Source organism: Sarcophilus harrisii, chromosome 4 (genome assembly GCF_902635505.1).
Source record: "Sarcophilus harrisii chromosome 4, mSarHar1.11, whole genome shotgun sequence".
NCBI classification, from domain to species: Eukaryota; Metazoa; Chordata; class Mammalia; order Dasyuromorphia; family Dasyuridae; genus Sarcophilus; species Sarcophilus harrisii.
This window is the reverse complement of record NC_045429.1, coordinates 32,171,451-32,190,692: the sequence shown is the minus strand read 5'-3', so window position 1 is coordinate 32,190,692 and position 19,242 is coordinate 32,171,451. Positions and strand designations below refer to the sequence as shown.

General features: G+C 41.5%; 1 protein-coding gene across 4 annotated transcripts; it reads left to right on the top strand.

Annotated features, from left to right (window-relative positions):
- Positions 1 to 3,942: 3,942 nt before the first annotated feature.
- C4H1orf146 (chromosome 4 C1orf146 homolog) lies at positions 3,943 to 18,776 on the top strand. Of its 4 annotated transcripts, none has more exons than XM_031969330.1 (6): positions 3,943 to 4,197; positions 11,311 to 11,418; positions 16,434 to 16,527; positions 17,127 to 17,295; positions 17,760 to 17,838; positions 18,561 to 18,776. In XM_031969330.1, exons 2-6 carry the CDS (start codon positions 11,350 to 11,352, stop codon positions 18,693 to 18,695), a joined length of 546 nt encoding a protein of 181 aa, XP_031825190.1. In that variant the 5' UTR covers positions 3,943 to 4,197; positions 11,311 to 11,349; the 3' UTR covers positions 18,696 to 18,776. The 4 variants fall into 4 exon arrangements, with proteins under 4 accessions (XP_031825190.1, XP_031825188.1, XP_031825189.1 ...); XM_031969328.1 differs by having other exon boundaries at positions 3,943 to 4,239; XM_031969329.1 differs by lacking the exon at positions 3,943 to 4,197 and adding an exon at positions 8,093 to 8,198.
- The last annotated feature ends 466 nt before the right edge of the window (positions 18,777 to 19,242 follow it).

Here is a 19,242-nt window from a genome sequence, read left to right as displayed (position 1 = left end):
TGGGAATAAAGGCAGAAACTTGCCAAGCTCTCCCCCAAACTGCTCCAAATTCTTTTAAATAATGACTCTATACAAACAGAGCATCATGGGTGGGACAGTATCGACCACAATAAACAATCAGAGATTCTCAGAATAAGAAAAAAACAAAAAGGGGTTTTGCTAGAAAGGGCATCTCCCACATGACAAGATGTTTGTCAGTAAAAGGAGTGTAAAGTAAAAACTGCAAAATACAAGATTAAATAGCCCGAATGCGGAAGTCCTCATCCCCCCAAGCTGGCCTTTTTTCCCATGGTTTGGGGAAGTCCAGGCTTACATTCTGATTGTGGAAATCTAACCTAGAAATAAAAGAATAAAAAAGAGGTACTTAAATGCTAATTAAGAGGTGGCAGGAAACAGGAGGGGACAATCAATCACCTGCAACTTTTTTAGCTATAGTTCTGTTTGTTATTGTAAAGTCTCAAGTCACAAGGTATAGTTTAAGGCTATATTCTTATGAGTGAAGACTCAGTTAATTCCACACAACAAGAATGTACAAAAAGATGAATATAACAATTTTCCAGCTAGAAATAACTTAAAAGATCAGCAGGAAAGGTCTGTGGCACCCCAGTGGAATGGCCTCCAGACCCCCGAATCTCTGAATCAGTGGCAGTGCTGGTGGCTTCCAGACCTCTCTGCTCAGAGACACCAAAGAAAACTCAGGAGGTCAGCAGGAAGGGTCTGTCAGCAGGGGAGAGGGCCTCGGGAAGGCAGCGAATCAGGAGTGGATGTAGGCAGGGGTGGGCGCAGCTGCTTCCAGAAGCCTCAGCTCCCAGGAGGTCTCTCTGCTAGACTGAGGAAGGACTCTGTGTTTTTAGCGCATGACAGTGGGGCAGGGACACTCCTAATAGTTTCAGGGCAGAAAAGAGTGTGTGTGGTCAGGTTCCCTAGAAGGATCACTGAAAACAGCTCCACAAAACCCCGGAAGTCTGGAACAATGCACCCTCTACCCTGGAAACAGACCCTGCTTTAAAAAAGAGTTAAAAGCCGAAGAATAGGCGAGGAAAATGAGCAGATGTCCGAAAAATATTCTGACCATGGAAAGCTACTATGGTGATAAGGAAGACCAAAATACACACTCAGAAGATAAGAAAGTCAAAGTTCCTACATCCAAAGCTGCCGAGAAAGATAAGAATTGGTGTTAGGCTATGGAAGAGCTCAAAAGAGATTTGGAAAATCAAGTAAGAAAAATAGAGGAAAACTTAGGAAGAGAACTGAGAATGGTGCAAGAGAAAATATATCAAGCTAATGAGGAAAAGAATGCCTTAAAAAGAAAAATTGGCCAAATGGGAAAGGAGGTACAAAAGCTCACTGAGCAAAATAATTCCTTAAAAATTAGAATTGAGTAAATTGAATCAGCTAATGGCTTTATGAGAAATCAAGATACAATAAAGCAAGAATGAAAAAAAAAAAAGAAAAATGTGAAATATCTTATTGGAAAAACAGTCTGACCTAGAAAATAGATCCAGGAGAGATCATTTAAAAATTATTGATTTACCTGAAAGTCATGATCAAAAAAAAAAGAGTCTGGACATCATCTTTCAAGAAATTATCAAGGAAAACTGTCCTGATATTCTAGAACCAAAGGGTAACATAGAAATGGAAAGAATCCACTGATCATCTCCTGAAAGAAATTCCAAAGTGAAAACTCCCAAAAATATTATAGCCAAATTCCAAAACTCCCACGTCAAGGAGAAAATATTGCAAGCATCCAGAAAGAAACAATTCAAATATAGTGGAGCCATGGTCAGATTAACACAAGATTTCGCAGTTTCTATATTAAAGGACCAGAGAGCTTGAAATATTGATAATATTATATATTATATATAACATATATTATATATAGATATGTGTGTGTATGTATATATGTGTCTGTGTATATATATATATGTCTATATGTATAGTCAGGATATTCCAGAGAGCAATGGAGCTAAGATTACAACCAAGAGTCACCTATGCAGAAAAACTGAGTATAATCCTTCAGGGGGAAAGGTAGAAATTCAATGAAATAGAGGATTTTTAAACATTCACGTTGAAAAGATCAGAGCTGAAGAGGAAAAATGATTTTCAAATAGGGGATTCAGGAAAAGCATAAAGAAGTAATCAAGAAAGTGATAACATGAGGGACTCTGTTTACAATCCTACATGGGAGGATGATATGTGTAACTCATTACAACTTTCTCATTATTATGGCAATTAGAAGGATTATAAATATGTAGGTAGAATGAAGAGGTGTGTGAGTTAAATATGAAGGGATAATATTTTTTTAAAAAATGAAACTAAGGAATGAGAAAAGAATGTACTGGGAGAAAGGGAAAAGGAGAAGTGGAACGGTGTATCAGGGGTCCTCAAACTACAGCCTGCGGGCCAGATGCGGCAGCTGAGGACTATTATCCCCCTCACCCAGGCTATGAAGTTTCTTTATTTAAAGGCCCACAAAACAGAGTTTTTGTTTTTACTATAGTCTGGCCCTCCAACAGTCTGAGGGACAGTGAACTGGCCCCCTATTTAAAAAGTTTGAAGACCCCTGGTAAATCATCTATCATAAGAAGAGGCAAGAAAGACTTACAATGGAGGGAAATAGGGGGGTGAACCATACTTTCATCAGAATTGGTTCAAAGAAGAAATACATATATATAGAAATCTATTTTGCCCTATAGTTAAGTAGGAGGGAAATGGGATACTGGAACAGGGGGAGAGTGATAGAAGAAAGGACATATTGGGGGAAGGAGTGATCAGTAGCAAAACATTTTTGAGGAGAGACGGTGAAAGGAGAGAGTGCATAGTGGGAAATACAGTTAGCAATAGTAATTGTAAAAAGAATTTTGAAGCAGATTTCTCAGATAAGGCCTGATTTCTCAAACATAAAGAGAATTTGAGTCAAATTTAGAAAAAATAAGAGCCATGCCCCAATTGAATAAATGATCAAAAGATATGATGTGTGCCCAAAGGGCTATAAAATCATGTATATTCTTTGACCTAACAATATCACTACTGGGCATGAATATCAAAAGAGATTTAAAAAAAAAAAAGAAAAGAAAAGACTATATATGAACAAAAATATTTATAGCAGCTCTCTTCTCAGGGCAAAAAAAAAAAAATAGAAACTGAGGAAAGGCCCTTTGATTGGGGAATGGCTAAATATTGTGGTATGCGATTAGTATATTATTCTTGGGGGTTTAATGAACAGGATACTCTCAGAAAAACCTGGAATGTCCTCCATGAACTCAAGGAAAATGAAATGTACTATATACAAAGTAATATCAATGTTCTAGAATGATTAGCTGTGAATGACTTTGCTATTCTCAGCAACACAATGATCCATGACTATTCTGAATGACTTAGAATGAAAAATCCTACCCATACCCAGAGAAAGAATTGATTGTGACTGAGTATAGATTGAAAATGTTCTCTCTTTTTTTCTCTATGTCTGTCTCTGTCTCTGTGTCCCTGTATCTTTTTACTTTATTTTTCTTTTTTTATGGGGGAGATCTATGTTTTTATGGAAATGTTTTGCTTAACTTCACATGTGCTTTCTTAATGGGACTTGGGGGTAGGGATAAAAAAGAAAATCTAGAACTCAAAGTTTTAAAAACAAATGTAAAAAATTGTTTTAAATGTAGCAGGAGAAAAATAAAAATATTAAATAAATAAATTTTAAAAATATATTTTGGTCATTGAATTTCCATGTACTTGGTTTCCTTGGTAATTCTCTGAATTTTATTTTATGCATTTAAAAATCTAATTCTGGAGGATTTGCACTCTGAGCATTAGCCCTTTTCCTTTCCTTTCAGACAGTTTCTTAAGCTAGGTCTGAGCAATGGATGGTTGTAGCCCCTCCATGAAGGGGTTAGCCAAGCCCAGAGGCTGCTTTTCTTCATTACTTACAGCTTCTCTTAAACAGAAAATAGGTCATTCTGCTCATTCATGGAACAAGCACTTGTGAATAATAAGTGAAGACTTATTATGTCCCAGGGCCTGTGGCTATGCTGTCAAAACAAAGAAAAAAGGAACCTTTCCCCCTCTCTGTTGGAGAAAAACAACAGGCACACATAAAAGAAACAAAGTAAATACAAAATGACGGGGAGAGCAGGGTGGACTTTCCATAGGAAGTTGTGACTGAAGTTGAACCCTGAAGAACAGCATGTAGTCCTGAGACAGGTGAGAAGGGGACGTCCAGGCTTTGGACAGGAGGGACCCGAGGTGAGATACTTGTTCTGTGGAGGGAATGGAAAACAGGTCTGTCTCTCTAGCTGGATCCTGATGTGAACATGAGACAGTCATGTCTCTGTGGGCTTCTGTGGGCTCCTTTAGGCTTCTGTGGGCTCCTGTGGGCTCCAGGTGGTGACGGGGTTGGGCCTGGGCTCTGGGAAGATGGGTTTGGTCCAGGACAAGTGTGTGAATGTGGAGGACTGCTTGGAGGAGGGAGAGCCTGAGGGTTAGGGGCTGATGGAAAGGGCCATGGCTGCTGTGTGAGCAGAGGGAGAGCAGGGATGGGAGCCTGCATGGAAGTGGGGGAAGTGAAGGAGAGGGAAGAGCTGAGAATAGCTCTAACCTTCCCCAAAACTGACTAGAGACCCAGAAATCTTAGGGAACTTTCCTCAGATGGAGTTTGGGGGGGATGCTATGGTGAGGACCACCTTAGCTAAGTTCACAGAGATTTGTCACCATAAGCACCAGATGGCAGTTCCTCAGACCTTCCACTTAATTCTGAAGGGTTCCAGTCCTCAGTAATGAAAGACGAAGACCCACAAAAGTGGAAGCGCAGACCTGGGAAAGAAAGTCAGTCTCCACTTTGTGGGTTATTCTGCTTGATTCAGTGTTAGCCAGTTCTCTTGTTGGAAGATGAATGGCAAATAGAAAATATTGTGACCCTCTGGTGCAGGATATTTCAGGGAAAGCTTCGAGCTAATTTTTCACTTTGTTCAGTGATTACTTTAGTAATTCCTGCTTGAGATCAGCTGCCTGGAGCTCATCTCTGTTTCCATGGCAGCAGTAAACCCCTGGTGAGCACCTGGGCCCGAGATCTGCCCAGGACAGGGCATGCTGGGGAGGTACCTGTAGAGCGGAGCCCCTGGACTTCCTTGCCGACTCAAGGTCGTGGGCTGTTGTACAAGATCAACATGGTCTCTGAGGTTTAAAAATCCTGGAGTCTTTCCCTCTTTTAAAACCTTTAAGAGGGCTGTGTATACCATAGTTAATTTTATTTCTCTACAGCAGTCTTCCAGGACTACTTCCCTTTACTATGTAGAGATAAGAGCATCTTCAGAGATTTGATCGATTGATGTTAATAGAAAAAAAAATCCTCCAACAACTTTTAACCTCTTGGTTAAAAACCTCATTACCTCCTTTAATCCAGAAATAGGAAAAACTCTTGAGATTTCAAGTAGAGTTTATTACAACTTCCTGAAAAATACCATGGAAACAGCTTTCCTAAGGTGAGCTCAGTCCTTCTGCTTCTTTTCTGCAAAAAGTCAGAGATGGAGACTGGTAATGAATGGTGGGATTTGGAACTCAAGGGGCTCTGAGGACACTTAGACATATAGAAAAGTCAATTAACTTCCTCCAGCCTCAGTTTCATAATCTGTAAAATGAGAATAATCTGAATATCTACCTTCATAAGGCTATGAGAGTTGAGAGTGTATATTTAAAAAAAACACTAAAAATAGTTGAGCAGATATTAGCCTTATAAAAGATGATAAAACTATAAACCTACAAAACATTGTTGAGATCGAGCTCACAAAAGCTTGCGGAGAAGAGCAGCATATTTGGGCAGATGAAAGGAATATGGAAGAGATAAGGGGAAACAAAAGAATACAGGAGTGACTTGGATGGGGTGGGAAGGTGAATGAAAAAGGTCAGTTGCCAGGCCATGGGGTGCTTCAGAGACCTTCCATCTAAGGCTCCTGGGGTGACTGACTGCCTCTGTATGGCATTGACTGTCAGAGAGAGAAAACCCAGCCCTGCACAGTGAGGTCCCCAGGCTGCAGCTGCTTTTCTTGGCTGCTCCTCGGTTTCCATGAGTATCCAGACATGGTGCAGACTACCTGTTGTAGTAACTACACTGCAGGACCCACTGGGAAAAAGGTCAGAGCCCTCCAAGGTGAAAGGAAACTTGCTCAGAGAAAGAGTGATTTTCTTTCACTGTATCCCTGGGCAATCAACTTAGTATTTGTGTCTTGATAACTTAGAAAAAAAGTAATATTTTATCCTTAAATAACTAATGGGACGTGTGTCTGCCGACACACTCAATTCTCAAACTCAATACTTGCACACTTGGTCAGACTTCCAGCGAAGGTGGCAGATAGCAAGACCTGCCACACTCTGGTCCATGGGATCACGAAGAGACAACCCAACAAAACGATTGAACAACTCAAACTTTGGCACCAGGTTGGACACCTCCACCTTCGTTTCTCGGTTGATTTTCCTCTGGTACTTGCTTTTATCAGAACAGTCACCTGTAATTCGGCTCCACAAAGAAATAAAGCCCCAAACCAGAAAGTCTGAGGAGTTACCAGTGCCCCTGAAAGTACAAATAAATGAAAACATTCTTGGACATTTGGAAGTGTGATCCAAAGGAATATCCATGATCACATGTTGGAACTACCTTGAGCTAATGCTCATTTGGTGTCACTGTTCCTGTGGCTTCCTGCAGGAACCCGGGCAGGTTAGGAAGTGGCTCTTCAGTGCTTGGAGTATTCTACTACCTCTTAACTACTGCCAGACATACTTGGTATCCATAGGAACAAACGTTATCATCATCCTCAATAACAACTCTTATTTAACATTCACACGTATGGCACACAGAATGTAGGCTAAGTGTTGTTGGGGGGAGGCTAAGAAGAACAGGGGTGAGTATATGTTGTAGTGAAAACAATTAATGGGGAGTCAGGCGAGGCTGGCACATAGTAGGTGCTTAATAAATGTTTGCTGATTTGAATTGAATTTATATTCCTCCTCTGGTAGTGGCCATATGGCCACGGATAAGTCATTTATTCAGTCTGAACCTCAACATCCTCACTTGTAAAATGGAGCCAATATCTCATAAGGCTGTTGAATTGTAAGAGTTTAAATGAGATTACCTGGTTGAACCTCTCACACATTGGCATCCAGAAAAGCTACCCCAGGTTCAATTCACCAAACCCCCAGATTCAGCAGCTTAGGAACTACCAAAAACCCTAGCTCAGGGTTCCCTGCCAGTATGTTCACTTTTAAGTTTGGTTAAAACACAAGACATTTTGTCACACAGAAGATGGCTCCCTACAAACATGGGGGTACATTCTTTCCTGCTGCCAGTGGAGGAGGGCCTCGGTCGCACATGTGGGTGGCTAGGACACATGGAGGACCCACAAAGGGAGAGCCCCAGGGTGCCAGAGTGGCGCCCATCCCCTGCTGCCACCTCCTCCTCCTCTTCCTCCTCTTCCTTTCCCTCCCCCTCCCCCTCCTAGGACAAGTCCTTTCTGCCAGCTCTCACCCGGAGGTGGTCCCTGGGCCTCGTGGCTGCTGTGAGGCGGCTCCCAGCTTGGTGCTTGGGGGGCTTTTCCCCGAACAGCTGCTGGGCGTCATCCGCTTCCCAGGATGGCTCTGGTCTGCCACGGCGGTGACTGGGAAGCCCCCTCTGACAGGCACTGCTCTAGGCCCTGGCCAAGGCTGCAGGCCTCCCAGCCCAGCTAAGGGGGCTGAATGGAGCCCCTCGGAGCCTTTTCTTTTTACTGCCTGGGTTTGGAGCTGACTCAGTGTCTGGTTCCAGGGGACCAATGATGGAAGCAGGAGGCCTGGCTCTTCAGAGAGAAATGAGGGACTCGGAGCACACTCTGATGGGGAAGCTTTCGGGGCATGGCCACTGTGAGAACCGTTTTGCTTGGTTATACACATTTATTATGAGCTGTTTTCTTTTTCCACAGGGAGGTGGGAGGGAAAGAAAAAATATTTCTGTTAATTGAACAAATACAATTAAATCAGTCTGTTGTCCCAGACAAGCATCTGTTTAGGGATAGAAAATCCTCTGCGACTCGCGGGGAAGGGGTGGAGGTGGGCAGTGTTCTCCCAGAGAAATCCCACCGGGCGCTGGGAGGCGGGGGATTTAAAGTCTGCTTTATTGCCGAGGTCCTCCCTAGATATTCGTCAAAGTTAATATGGGGAAGAGCAGCTGCTAAGAGAAGGTGAGCCATGACCTTGTGCCTCCTTGGGGTTCCCGCCCCAGACGTCCCAGGCCCTGCACGAAGCACCTCCCTTCCCGAACCTCTTTTTTCTTACCCGTTAAACGAGAGGCGGGGGCTGCCCGGCTCCTCAGGTCCCTTCCACCCAGCTGCGGTCCCCGGACACCCACTGAGGGCCGGGCCGGAGCCTCGGTGAGGATTCGAGGCCCGCAGGGTGGTCCAGGCCCGACGTCCGCTAACTCGCCAGGAGCGCCGGCTGAAGCCGACGAAGCCATCACCGCGAACTACTGAACAAACTCAGGGGAGATCCGGGAGAACCTGCACGTTCTCGGCAGCCCCCCTTCTCCCCCGCCCCAGCACGTGCTGGTTGGTGGGCCCGTTTCCACCACAGCCCCGGGGGTCTCAGGCGCTGGAGGCCAGGATGCCCTAAATGGGCAGAGGAAGTTCCTCCTCCGAACAAGACGCGGTCGGGCTCCCAGCCCTGCTGCTTCAGTGCTTCTCCCTTTGTGTTCAGGGCTTCCCTTTTAGCGTTTTCTGATTAAAAAGAATCAAAAGCAACCGCTCCGATTCTGCACAGGCCATGGTCTGGAAATCAGTGCCCGAATTCAGGAAAAGCCGTAGCTTGAGGGGAGCGTGAAAAAGTGAAAGGTCTTTTCTCCGCAGTTTCCCAGAAGGTGAAGCTGCCGCCGCCCACCCGGTGCCTCGGGAGTCCCGCTTTTTCTCTCCAGTTCAGCAGTCAGAACCGGGGCTGGGGGAGCTTCTCCTTCTCCCTGGGTTCCTTGTGCCATTGCGTGCCTGGGCCCATTGGCAGGCTGGGGGGCGGGGGGGAGAGCTACAGATAAAGCTGACAGTGCAACAGGAATCTTTTTGGGCCTATTTCCCTTGATAATATATATATATAGCTTCTATTTCCAATCTAGCTTGTCTGTTTTTCATAGCTTACTTTTTCAATCAATCACCTAAAATTTATTAGTACCTTCTATGTGCCAGGCGTCCTGCTAAATTTAGTAATTATTTTTTGGTTGGGTGTCTATGTCTCTATATAGTCTTATTCTCAAGCGTTAAATTATACCTTATTCAGAGGTACAATCTATCCAAGGCAATTTGTCTTTTTCAATCTTGTTCAAGACCTGGACAGTCATATTGTGAGTTACCCATTTCCACTGACCTAGAATCTGGATATTCTGCATAAATTAAGAGTCTAGGATTTCTAAATCTTGAGTCCAAGATCCTGACTTTTAACTTTTAGTTCTAAAATCTATCCAAAGTTTTTAATATCTGCCTTAGAATAGTAAAGAGGAGTTACAAACAGCCACACAGGTAAATGGGCGTGATTTCCCTCTTCTCTATTTTTTTAAAAATATTTGAATCAATAGGTCTTGGCAGCACTTTTATACTTAACTTAAGTAAATAAATCATCCTAATAGGACAGATGGGGAGCCTCTACTTAATATAAAATGCCTACATTAGACTATGAATGTGGAACATTGCTCTTATAATACATTTGCAAAGCTTTTTCCTTTTCAGGTATAATAAAACACTTTGACAGGGTCACAAATAGAATGCTGATCTCAACCTCTCTTAGTAAAGTATTATTTCTATGTGGCTCACAGGTTGTTGCTGTTTTTTTAATTCCTGGTATCTAAGATACTATTTATCTTTAAGTAAGACCAAAGCCCCATCATGATGTCTCATCGTGGAATGATTTCAAGGATTTCAAGCAACTCCTTGACACAAAATACTCTACTGGTAAATCATGGACCATCCACCATCTCTAAAAATAAATATTATAGTTGACTCAAAGAAGGATGGAAAGACTCATACTGCCTGGGTTCTCAAAGCTTTTGCCAGTGGATCACTAACTCCAGCAAGTTCAACCAACCCAAGATGGCCTTTGATATGTTTTGATATGCGTCTGCTATCTAAGACCCAGTGCGGCTAAGTGTGGTGAGAGTAATCACCAAAGATTTGGCCATAATGTGTTTTGTTTTGGGGTGCATTGACTACAAAACATGAAAATGCGAAGTAGACTTTTGCCTAATATGGCTTCCTTTTGTTTCTTCAGTGATGAGGGAGGAGGGCAGTGTGTGTAGAAAGAGTATGTAGTCTTTGTCCAACTGTAATCCTGTTGACATTTGCATTGTGAAAGACAACAGAAAACATTTTTTAAAAACCTATTAGCCAAGGCATATACAAGTTTACATGTACTCCTTGGAGAGAAGAATAGAAAGTGGGCTTCCATATGTTTTCAAAGGCAATAAAAACCATTTCATGCCACATTTACAGAATCAGAAATTTGAGAGATCGTTCAACCCATAAACAAAAGAAATATTCCCATAGTATCTAACACATGCTGTTTAGCTCCTGCTTGAGGACCTCCGAGGGGGCGCTTGCCCACTCTCCAGGCAGCCCATTCCACTTTGGGCAGCTCTGACTGTTGGGAAGCTTTTCCTGACACCCAGCCTAAATGTTTTGCATTTAAACAAAAGGAAACATCCACAAATGTTACTGCTGCTTCTTCCCTGTAATATTCTCTCTAAAATGTAATGTTCTCTGTTGAGGTTTTCTTGGGGTCTGAACTTTGTTTCAGTTCAGTAATCACCACAAGTACAGTAGGGGTTAAAGTCCAAATCCTTTATTGTCTTTTTTCCAAGTCTTGTCTCCTTTCCTGGGGCCCGGTTAGCTTCTTAGAGGCCTGCCTTGGTTCCAAGAGCTTGAGTTCCTGCCTCCAGTCTTTTGTCTTCTCTGCTTCTGCCAGCTTCTTGAAGTCCTCTTGAATGTGTCTTGATTTCTGTGGGGGAGGCAGGAGGACCACCACAGTCTCTGTCTTCCAGCTGACTCTGGCTGAGTTTGTTCCAGTTTATATCCTCTCTAATGAAAGGTGTGAAGTACTAAGTACATGTACTAAACTAGAGAACTGTTAAGTACCATCCTAAATAACCATTGTCTCTATCAATTCCACTGACTTAGCACCTTGTTTCAAGTTCTGGCACATAACACTCTCCTCCTCCTCTTCTTCCTTCTTTCTCTCTTTCTTTCTTTTCTTTTCTTTCTTTTTTTGGGGGGAAGGAAGTTTTATTTAGACAAAAGATGCTTTTATCTTTTATCGTTTCAGGTTGCTGTAGCTTTGGATAGACTCTAGGTCCACAGAAAGATGACAGAAAGTAATGGAAAGGAAAAAGCTAAATGGATTACAACTATAATTATGAGCTCATCTCTTCAGGTATGACCGGACTAATAATAAAAGCATTAGATAGTGCTTACTGTGTGCCAATAACTGTGCCTTTACACCTATGCTATTATTATGCTTTTATTATCTATTTTATTACTATGTATTACTTTTACTATTATCTATTTTAGTACTATGCTATTATTACCCCATTTTAAAGATAAGGAAACTGAGGCAAACAGAGTGAAGTGACTTGGCCAGGCTGCATTTCTGACTCCAGGTCCAGCACTCCACCCACTGCACCATCCAGCTGCTATCCATTTCCAACATCAATTTAAAAATAGCCTTTTTAAATGATTAGCCCTGTTATTCATAATTATTCAGATAACCATAAGTCTAGGCCAGGCAGTTCTTAATCTGGGATCTGTGGATTTCAAAATCATTAGCTGGAACAATAACAACCAATCTGTAATTATTAAACATTATTCTGAGAAGAGCTCCATAATCTTCGCCAGACTGTCAAAGAGGTCTGTACACAAAAATAGGTTTAAAAACTCCAGTCCAAGTTTGTTAATGCCATTAGCTGTGCAGTTCACATATTTGTGACGTCCCTAACAGTCAAAGCTTCACACTTTATCTGGGTACTTTTAGCTGTTGACAAAGGTCGATGATGAGTATTTCAATGAAGCACCATCCAGTAGCACAGATTGCAGTCTGACTTCAACGCATCCTATAAGACTTGACATCTGCCCCATATGTTTTCTTTAACAGAGCCCCCCACTGTGCTAAAGACCTTTCTCATCTTTTAGTATTTTGGGGTACCAGTGCACGCTTGGTTTGTCCCTGATATCCCTTGTTGTTACTATGTAAACAGCTCACCTCCTTTTCTGTCATGGATTTTGTGCTGAAACACTTTGTACTGTTTTTGATCAAGGGTAAGTAAGTGACTTTCTGGAGTCTACATGGATCCAGAATGCTTTTCTCCATTACCCTTTATATCAAGGGCAGTTTTTATTTTTCAGAAGTTGTGGTGGTCCGTGATTACTCAGATCTGTATTGCTGTTAATAAGATGGAGTTTTGTGTCAAGGGGCTAGTTGGAATCATTAAAAAGACATTACACAATTTTCCAAATATAATCTAGAGCAGCATCAGTCTCCTCCTCAATTGTGAGCTCCATTCATTATTCTTGCTATTGCTTCTCCAAGATGACACAACGGACCTTCCACTGGGCTGTATGTTACTTAGTTCTGTGTTTCTTGGTTTTGTTTTTACATTTCTGTTCATAGATAACAGAGAGAGCAACTATTCCCACTTGTTTCAGTATCTATAGTTGTTTAGGAAATTTATTTTTATTTCTTTGTTCATCTCAAATTTTTTTCTCTGTATTTTTAACTTAAAAATTTTATTTTACAATTAACTCATTCTGGACCTTGAGGGCTTGGCTGATGATTAAATTGTAGTGATCATGTAATCAAAGTGAGGGCTAACTGATAGCTAATTTATGCAGTGGTACTCACAAAATATTAATAGACCTAGAATAAGACTTCTAGCCCATCAAGTGGCTCTTCCCTAGGGAATTTATGGGAAGAATTGACAAGAATCTTACAGTATGCAAAAATATGAATGGCTTGTGATTTGTATAGTTGAAGAAGGTCATTGATGAGAATCATGGATTCATTGAAGTATAATTAAGTTATTTGGAAAAATGATGGGATGTTAGGTAACTGCATAATGATATGACATGCATACATTATATACACATATATATAATATAATAAGTATGTAACACTTTTGTTTATATATCACTAGAAGTTTAGGAGGAATGGAAATACAAATAACATTTATAATAGAAAAAGTCTATCACGTACTTGAATATTATTACCTACTAAAAGATGAGACAAAAAATAATTATAAAATTATTAAAAGAAAAGAATAAAAGAAAAATGAAGATAGCTGTTTCACATAGTTATGTATACCAACATAATAAAAATGCCATTATTTTCCAAGATAATTTGCAGTTTTATCATGATATAATTTAAAATATCAAAAAGCTATTTAACAGAATCAAATAAAAGAGGAACAATTTAGATGGAAAAATAATGAAAACTATAAACTAGAAATAAAAATCAATGAAACTTGTGAACCTAAGAATAAATCTGTAATTAGCAGATTATCTAAAAATATAAAATAAATCAGTAAAACAGAGTAGAGGATCCAGAACTGAAATCACAGTTATGAAGAAGGAACTCTGAAACTCTCTAAAACTTGTTGAAGGGCAGATTCTCCTTGAATCTTGGCCTCTGTACAAGATCCTGAGAGGGGGGCACCATCCCCATTGACAATACAATACTCCTACTGAATTAAAGAGACTCATTCAATTCTATTCAAATTCAGCTCAAGCTGGACCCAGCCCCATCAAGAGCAGCCGCCAGCTTGTAGCCACAGCTTATAAAACTCTTTGCAGAGGTCCTAACATGCCATGCCATGCTATGCCAAGGAAACCTCTGCCCGCTGGGATGATATTCTCTTCCAGCGCCACCCTCTCTTTACCCTCACCTAACTACCTAACGAGACTTTATGCCTCTCTGTCAGGATTTCTCTACTAGAAACTACTTTCCAATGCCTATAATAAGCCTCTTTTATCAATCTAGGCTTTCAGGTTCGTAAATCCCTTCACAAAGGATCTCTATACTGCTTGAAAGGGGTTCGCCAAAACTCCCTACCCATGTGCTGAATCCCAAGGGGGTACAGGGGAGCCAAACCTCTCCATTTGGTTCCCTGAACCCCAACCTGCCACTAGACCTCATCATTTAACTCCCTGACCACCAGAAACCCTAATCTCATTTTGGTTCCCTGAATCTAATCTCATCATGTGGTTCCCTGACAACCCTAAATGTAGACCTCATCATAATTTGGTTCCCAGAACCCAAAACCTAAACCTCATCACTTACACTATTTGATAAAACCAAGCTCATAAAACATTGAATAAAGCAATTCAGTAAAATTTGGGGGAAATACTGGATGATGAGAATTTAGTGAAGCACGTTGTCTACATTTGTACCTCATACCAGGCACTGTAAAAATTTTAATTAGATGCTGTTATGGACCTGTGATTTCAGTAGCTTGAATATTCTCTCCAGTGATGCAAATTGTAACCTGCTTGTACTTATTCCTGCCATGTAACTCTTGTCCTTGTCCTCCAGTAAGTTCATTGGGAGCAATCCATACAGTGGAGGTTGATAGAAGCCTCAGTTCTTTCCTGGACCTAATCCCCGTCCCCCTGCATAATGACCCCTTGAAGGACCGATTTAACCCCACTTACTGAGTACACTCAAGTCCCTGGCCCCCTTATTCTGCCACCAGTCACAGTGGGGGTTACCCTACCATCCACGCCTTCACTCATGTTAATCTGCTACTGAACAGAGCCCAAAGCAATCTTGACCAGATGCTGCCTGGGTGGCCAGATTTATACCAGACACCCCAGCTGGATCCTCCCTGGCTCAGGGCAAATCCTTTCACACTTCCCCAAGTACAGGGTTCTCCTTCAGACCATCTTCTCCCATGTTAAACCCTCCTCTCCACCTTCTCTCAGCTGAGAATCTTGCCTTAGGCTTCACTGAGAAACCAGAACCGCTCCCAGAGAATTCCCAGATGTCCTCCTCCCCAGCCTCCCCTTTCACATTTATCTTTTCTAAATGAGTGGCCTTTGTCATTGCTAAATTATTAATTGGAAAAATGAAAGAAATGGATTAAAAAGTTGGATTTGTTTGTAAAGGGTTTTTCCCAGTTTAAATAAAATCATTCTATTCAAAAGAAAAAGAAAATGAAGGGGCAGCTAGATGGCACAGTGGATAGAGCACCAGCTCTGAAGTCAGGAGGACCTGAGTTAAAATTTGACCTGAGACTTAACACTTCCTAGCTGTGTGACCCTGGGCAAGTCACTTAACCCCAATTGCCTCAGGGGAAAAAAAAGAAGTGAAAAAAATTTAGAGGAAGTTATTTGTGTTTCCAATAAAAATCAGCATGCAGAATTTATAAGGAGCTGACACTTATTAACGATTTCTTCCTAATGGAGGAATGATTAAAGAACATGAATAATAAATTCTCATAGAAAACAAAAATTTTAATAGTTTTAATATTGGCCTAATTCTAATAAGCAGAAGTATACTTGTTTAGTAAACTTGTGGTGCCATTTAAAGTTCATCAAATAGCTAAAAGTTTAAAAAAAGAAATATTTGATGTCAGTAGGGATATGGAGAAAGACAAGTTAAAATATTGTTAAATATTGTTCAGAATCATTGAAACTTTTTTGAAGTTTTTTTTTTTTTTTTTTGTATTCTGGGGTTATTAAGAATAAAAATCCAATCTGTGCAAATATTCATTTTGGCTTTATTTGTAATTGTGAAAATGATTAGAAGCAGTTTTCATGTTACAGTACTAGGGAAGGGCTAAATAAATTATAGCATATTAATATAATGGAATTTCATTGTGCCACATTTAAAATGATAAGAGGCTGAATGTAATGAGTAAGATTTTCAATAGTCTTCTGACCCCAATAAGGTCTGTGACCAAGGACAAATCACTTAATCTTTCAGTGACTCAGCCAATTTTCTTAAGATAGTAAATGATGAATTAATTTTACTTAATGAGATTTAATTAACTTAAATCTGCATTGTTGGAGGGAACTTCCATAATGGAAGTTTTCTTTAACGATGAAATTGCAGGTCTGGATCTTTCTTCCACCTTCTGTCCTCATTAAAAAAAGAAAAGAAAAGAAATGACAACCGTGAAAAATACCAAGAAAATTTAAAAGATTTATTGTGTTACAAAACAAGCAGAACCAAAATATAATCTGATTACCACTATATAAAAGACTTCTAAGTGCATAGAAATCAGTAGAGAACAGAAAAGATAAGAACTATTGCTGTTCTTTTTTAATTAAAAAAATTAAAATGTACATTTTATTATGATTTATTTTGGATTGGTGTTTATAGTATGAAAAATTGTTTTTTTTGTAAAAGTGAGGAATGACACATGCATGTTTCTGATTTTTTTTCCATTTTTGTAGAGTCATGAAGTTGCAGCTATCTTAAAAAATGAGAATCACAAAATTCGTTATTCAAATTCAGTAGAACCTGGATCCATTATTTTTTCTCTTTCTGGTACGGTATATTTACTAATAAATTGGTTCTTGTTGATATAAACTATGTTAACAGAAAATAAAGTCATCATGCAGTACAATGTGTGAGAAATCGTAGTAGAAAAACCATACTCCATAGACAAAGATTACAAACCCTTCTTGTTTGTAGATTTTTTTCCTAATGATAAGCAAAATTAGCTAAGTTTAAAAATGTGGAAAAATTCTTGCTTCGAGTTAACAAGGTGAAATAATTACAGAGCCGGGAGATCTTACTAGCAAGCTAATTTTGTATTATTCCTCAAAAGGAGACATCCAGGTCACCTTTCTTTCTCAGAAGCTTAATCACTAGCTGTAGGAATGGCATAGGAGGCACCGTGCTACAGGCACCCAGGATCAGCTCTAAAAAGGGGTAGCTGTGACCTGAAGCGAGGGGGCCTTGGCCAAGACAAATAGTCCAGAAAAAAACATTTTCCTAGAATGGTCTAGATTGCCTTGTTCTGCCACCATTTTGTTAGGGAGACAATTGCTCCAGAATTTGGGCCCTTGAGACCTGGGCATCTTTTGGGCTTCTGTACTTTGGCTGTAACAAATGGCTGTTTACCATATGTTTACCCCTCTCAGGGGTTGCGTTTTTACTGCTCGACGCCCAGGACTGTTTGATGACATCTGAGGAAACCCTTTGGGCCCAGATTGAGAAGTTCATGAAGATCCACCGGAACAGCTTTTTGGCCCTCCCGGCAGCCCTCCACGGCCCCGCAGAATGGAAGCTGATGTACAGGATCCAGCAGAGGTAACTCGAGGACTCCTGGCTTTCCAGCTGGGCCGAGCTCCCTCCTCCTCCCAGAGCTTTTAGTAGGGCAGGAGAATTTAGGTTTGCTCATCTAAAGAAAATTCACCGGAGGATAAAACTCCTCATGTCACTGTGCCCTTCTAGGGGGGCTTGTGCAGAATGTGGCTCGGTGAAGCAGCGTGACAGCCCTGCCGCCGTCCCGGAGCCCTCCCTGTCGCTCCAGATATTTCCAGCTGAACCCTGTCTGCAGAGTGTGCAGAGCAGCTCCGGAGGCAGGAAAAGCCTTGTCCTGCCTCTCCTCTCCCTGCCCATTTAATGCAGTAAAACGAACAAAGTACCAGACACTGGCCCGCCTCTTCTCACCTTCTGGAAAGGCTCCCGGGCCCTCGGCTCCCACTCCCCCCTCTTTCCCCTACAGAGCAGCACCAGCTAGCGGCGAGTAACCCTCAGAACTTGTTTTGCAGATTCCTGGGTGATAATTTACGTGTTGTCCCAGTCCACAACCCATTAGAGGCCGTCAGACTTATGACCACCATCGCCAAGGTAAGCAGCAGGTCCATCTTTAGGAAAGTGCCCTTTAGCAAGACCAAGGAGGTCGAGGCCTCCCACCGCCTCATGGGGCCCCACAGAACTCAATGGAACCCAGGTGGGATTCCTGGCAGGACCCCCCCCCTCCCCATCCTGGAAAGCTGCAGTCACGTCTGAGTGCTGAAGGCGTCGCTTATTTCGTTAAGGGGTCTAGGAGAGTGGAGCACTTAGCAAGTAAATGGAGCACCTGGCTATTATAAATAAGCGGAGGCTTGAAGGTAACCAAGACATGGAAGCCAGAGACAAGGGGCAAGTGAGGCCCCGGACCCAGAAAGCAAAAGTGAACTGGGAGTGAGGCAGCAAAGACAGGTTTGCCTGCTCCGGGATGCTGGGCGCCTTTGCCCAATGGGGATAGAGAGCTGGGAGAGACCCCAGAGCGGGTCAGGTGTCCTGTGACTCATTCAAAGCCGGCGTCTTGTTCTGAAGTCGGGACCCCTCTAAGGCCAGGGCTCTTTCCTACCAGGCAAGTTTCGTTTCCAGGGAAATAGACACCCACCCATTAATGAGCCGTTGCCTCTGCTTGTTCCCCATTACATTAAGCCATAAGCGTAATGTTTTCTGCTGCATGACTGGAATGTTTGCAGGGGACATGACAGCAGTAACTTTTTTCTTCTGATAATACTGCTTCTGTGTTTGGGTAAATAATAAGTGGGTTGTTTTTTTTTTTCTTTTTCTAGAGCACTGGCAAACCACATACTGACAACATTCAGTACAGAATGATTGTGGCCAAAGCCCAAATTATAGAGCAAAGTCCTGTTTGGAAAAGACTTCAGAAGATACAACTGGGCTGTGATCCCCTTAATATGAATTAGTGGTGTTATTAAAACTTGGCTATTTGTTTTCTTCAAAGCGAAGTTCATCTCATTTTGTTCACATAAAAATAGTGACCTAAGCATTTAAAAATGATCACAACCAAGTATAAGGTGAGTTACTTAACAGATCCATTCAGAATAATGTAGTATGATTACCAAGGGGTGAGGTATTATTGCAATCAGCCCATCAGTGGTTCTCCAGATGGTGTTCATTGTATCAAGGCCCAGAACATCATAGGGCACCTTCACCGAGATCCATAAATAAAGGAAATCAGCCTACTTATCCATGTAGGAAAAACTAGATGGACCAGAATATACCTACTGTCAGGGTCTCATGTGCATTCGGAATACCTGTCCGTAGGGAAGGGGACATTTTTATTTGGGAAACTGCAGGACTTTTACTGAGTCCAAGCTGCTCTCCCACACAAACCTCTTTGTGAATGGTCTGACTTCAGAATTTAAAATGATACACAAATCTATCTTATTTTTTGCCGAACTTTCCAAACTTAGCACGTATTGCCCAAATACAGTTTACTGTTAATTTAAG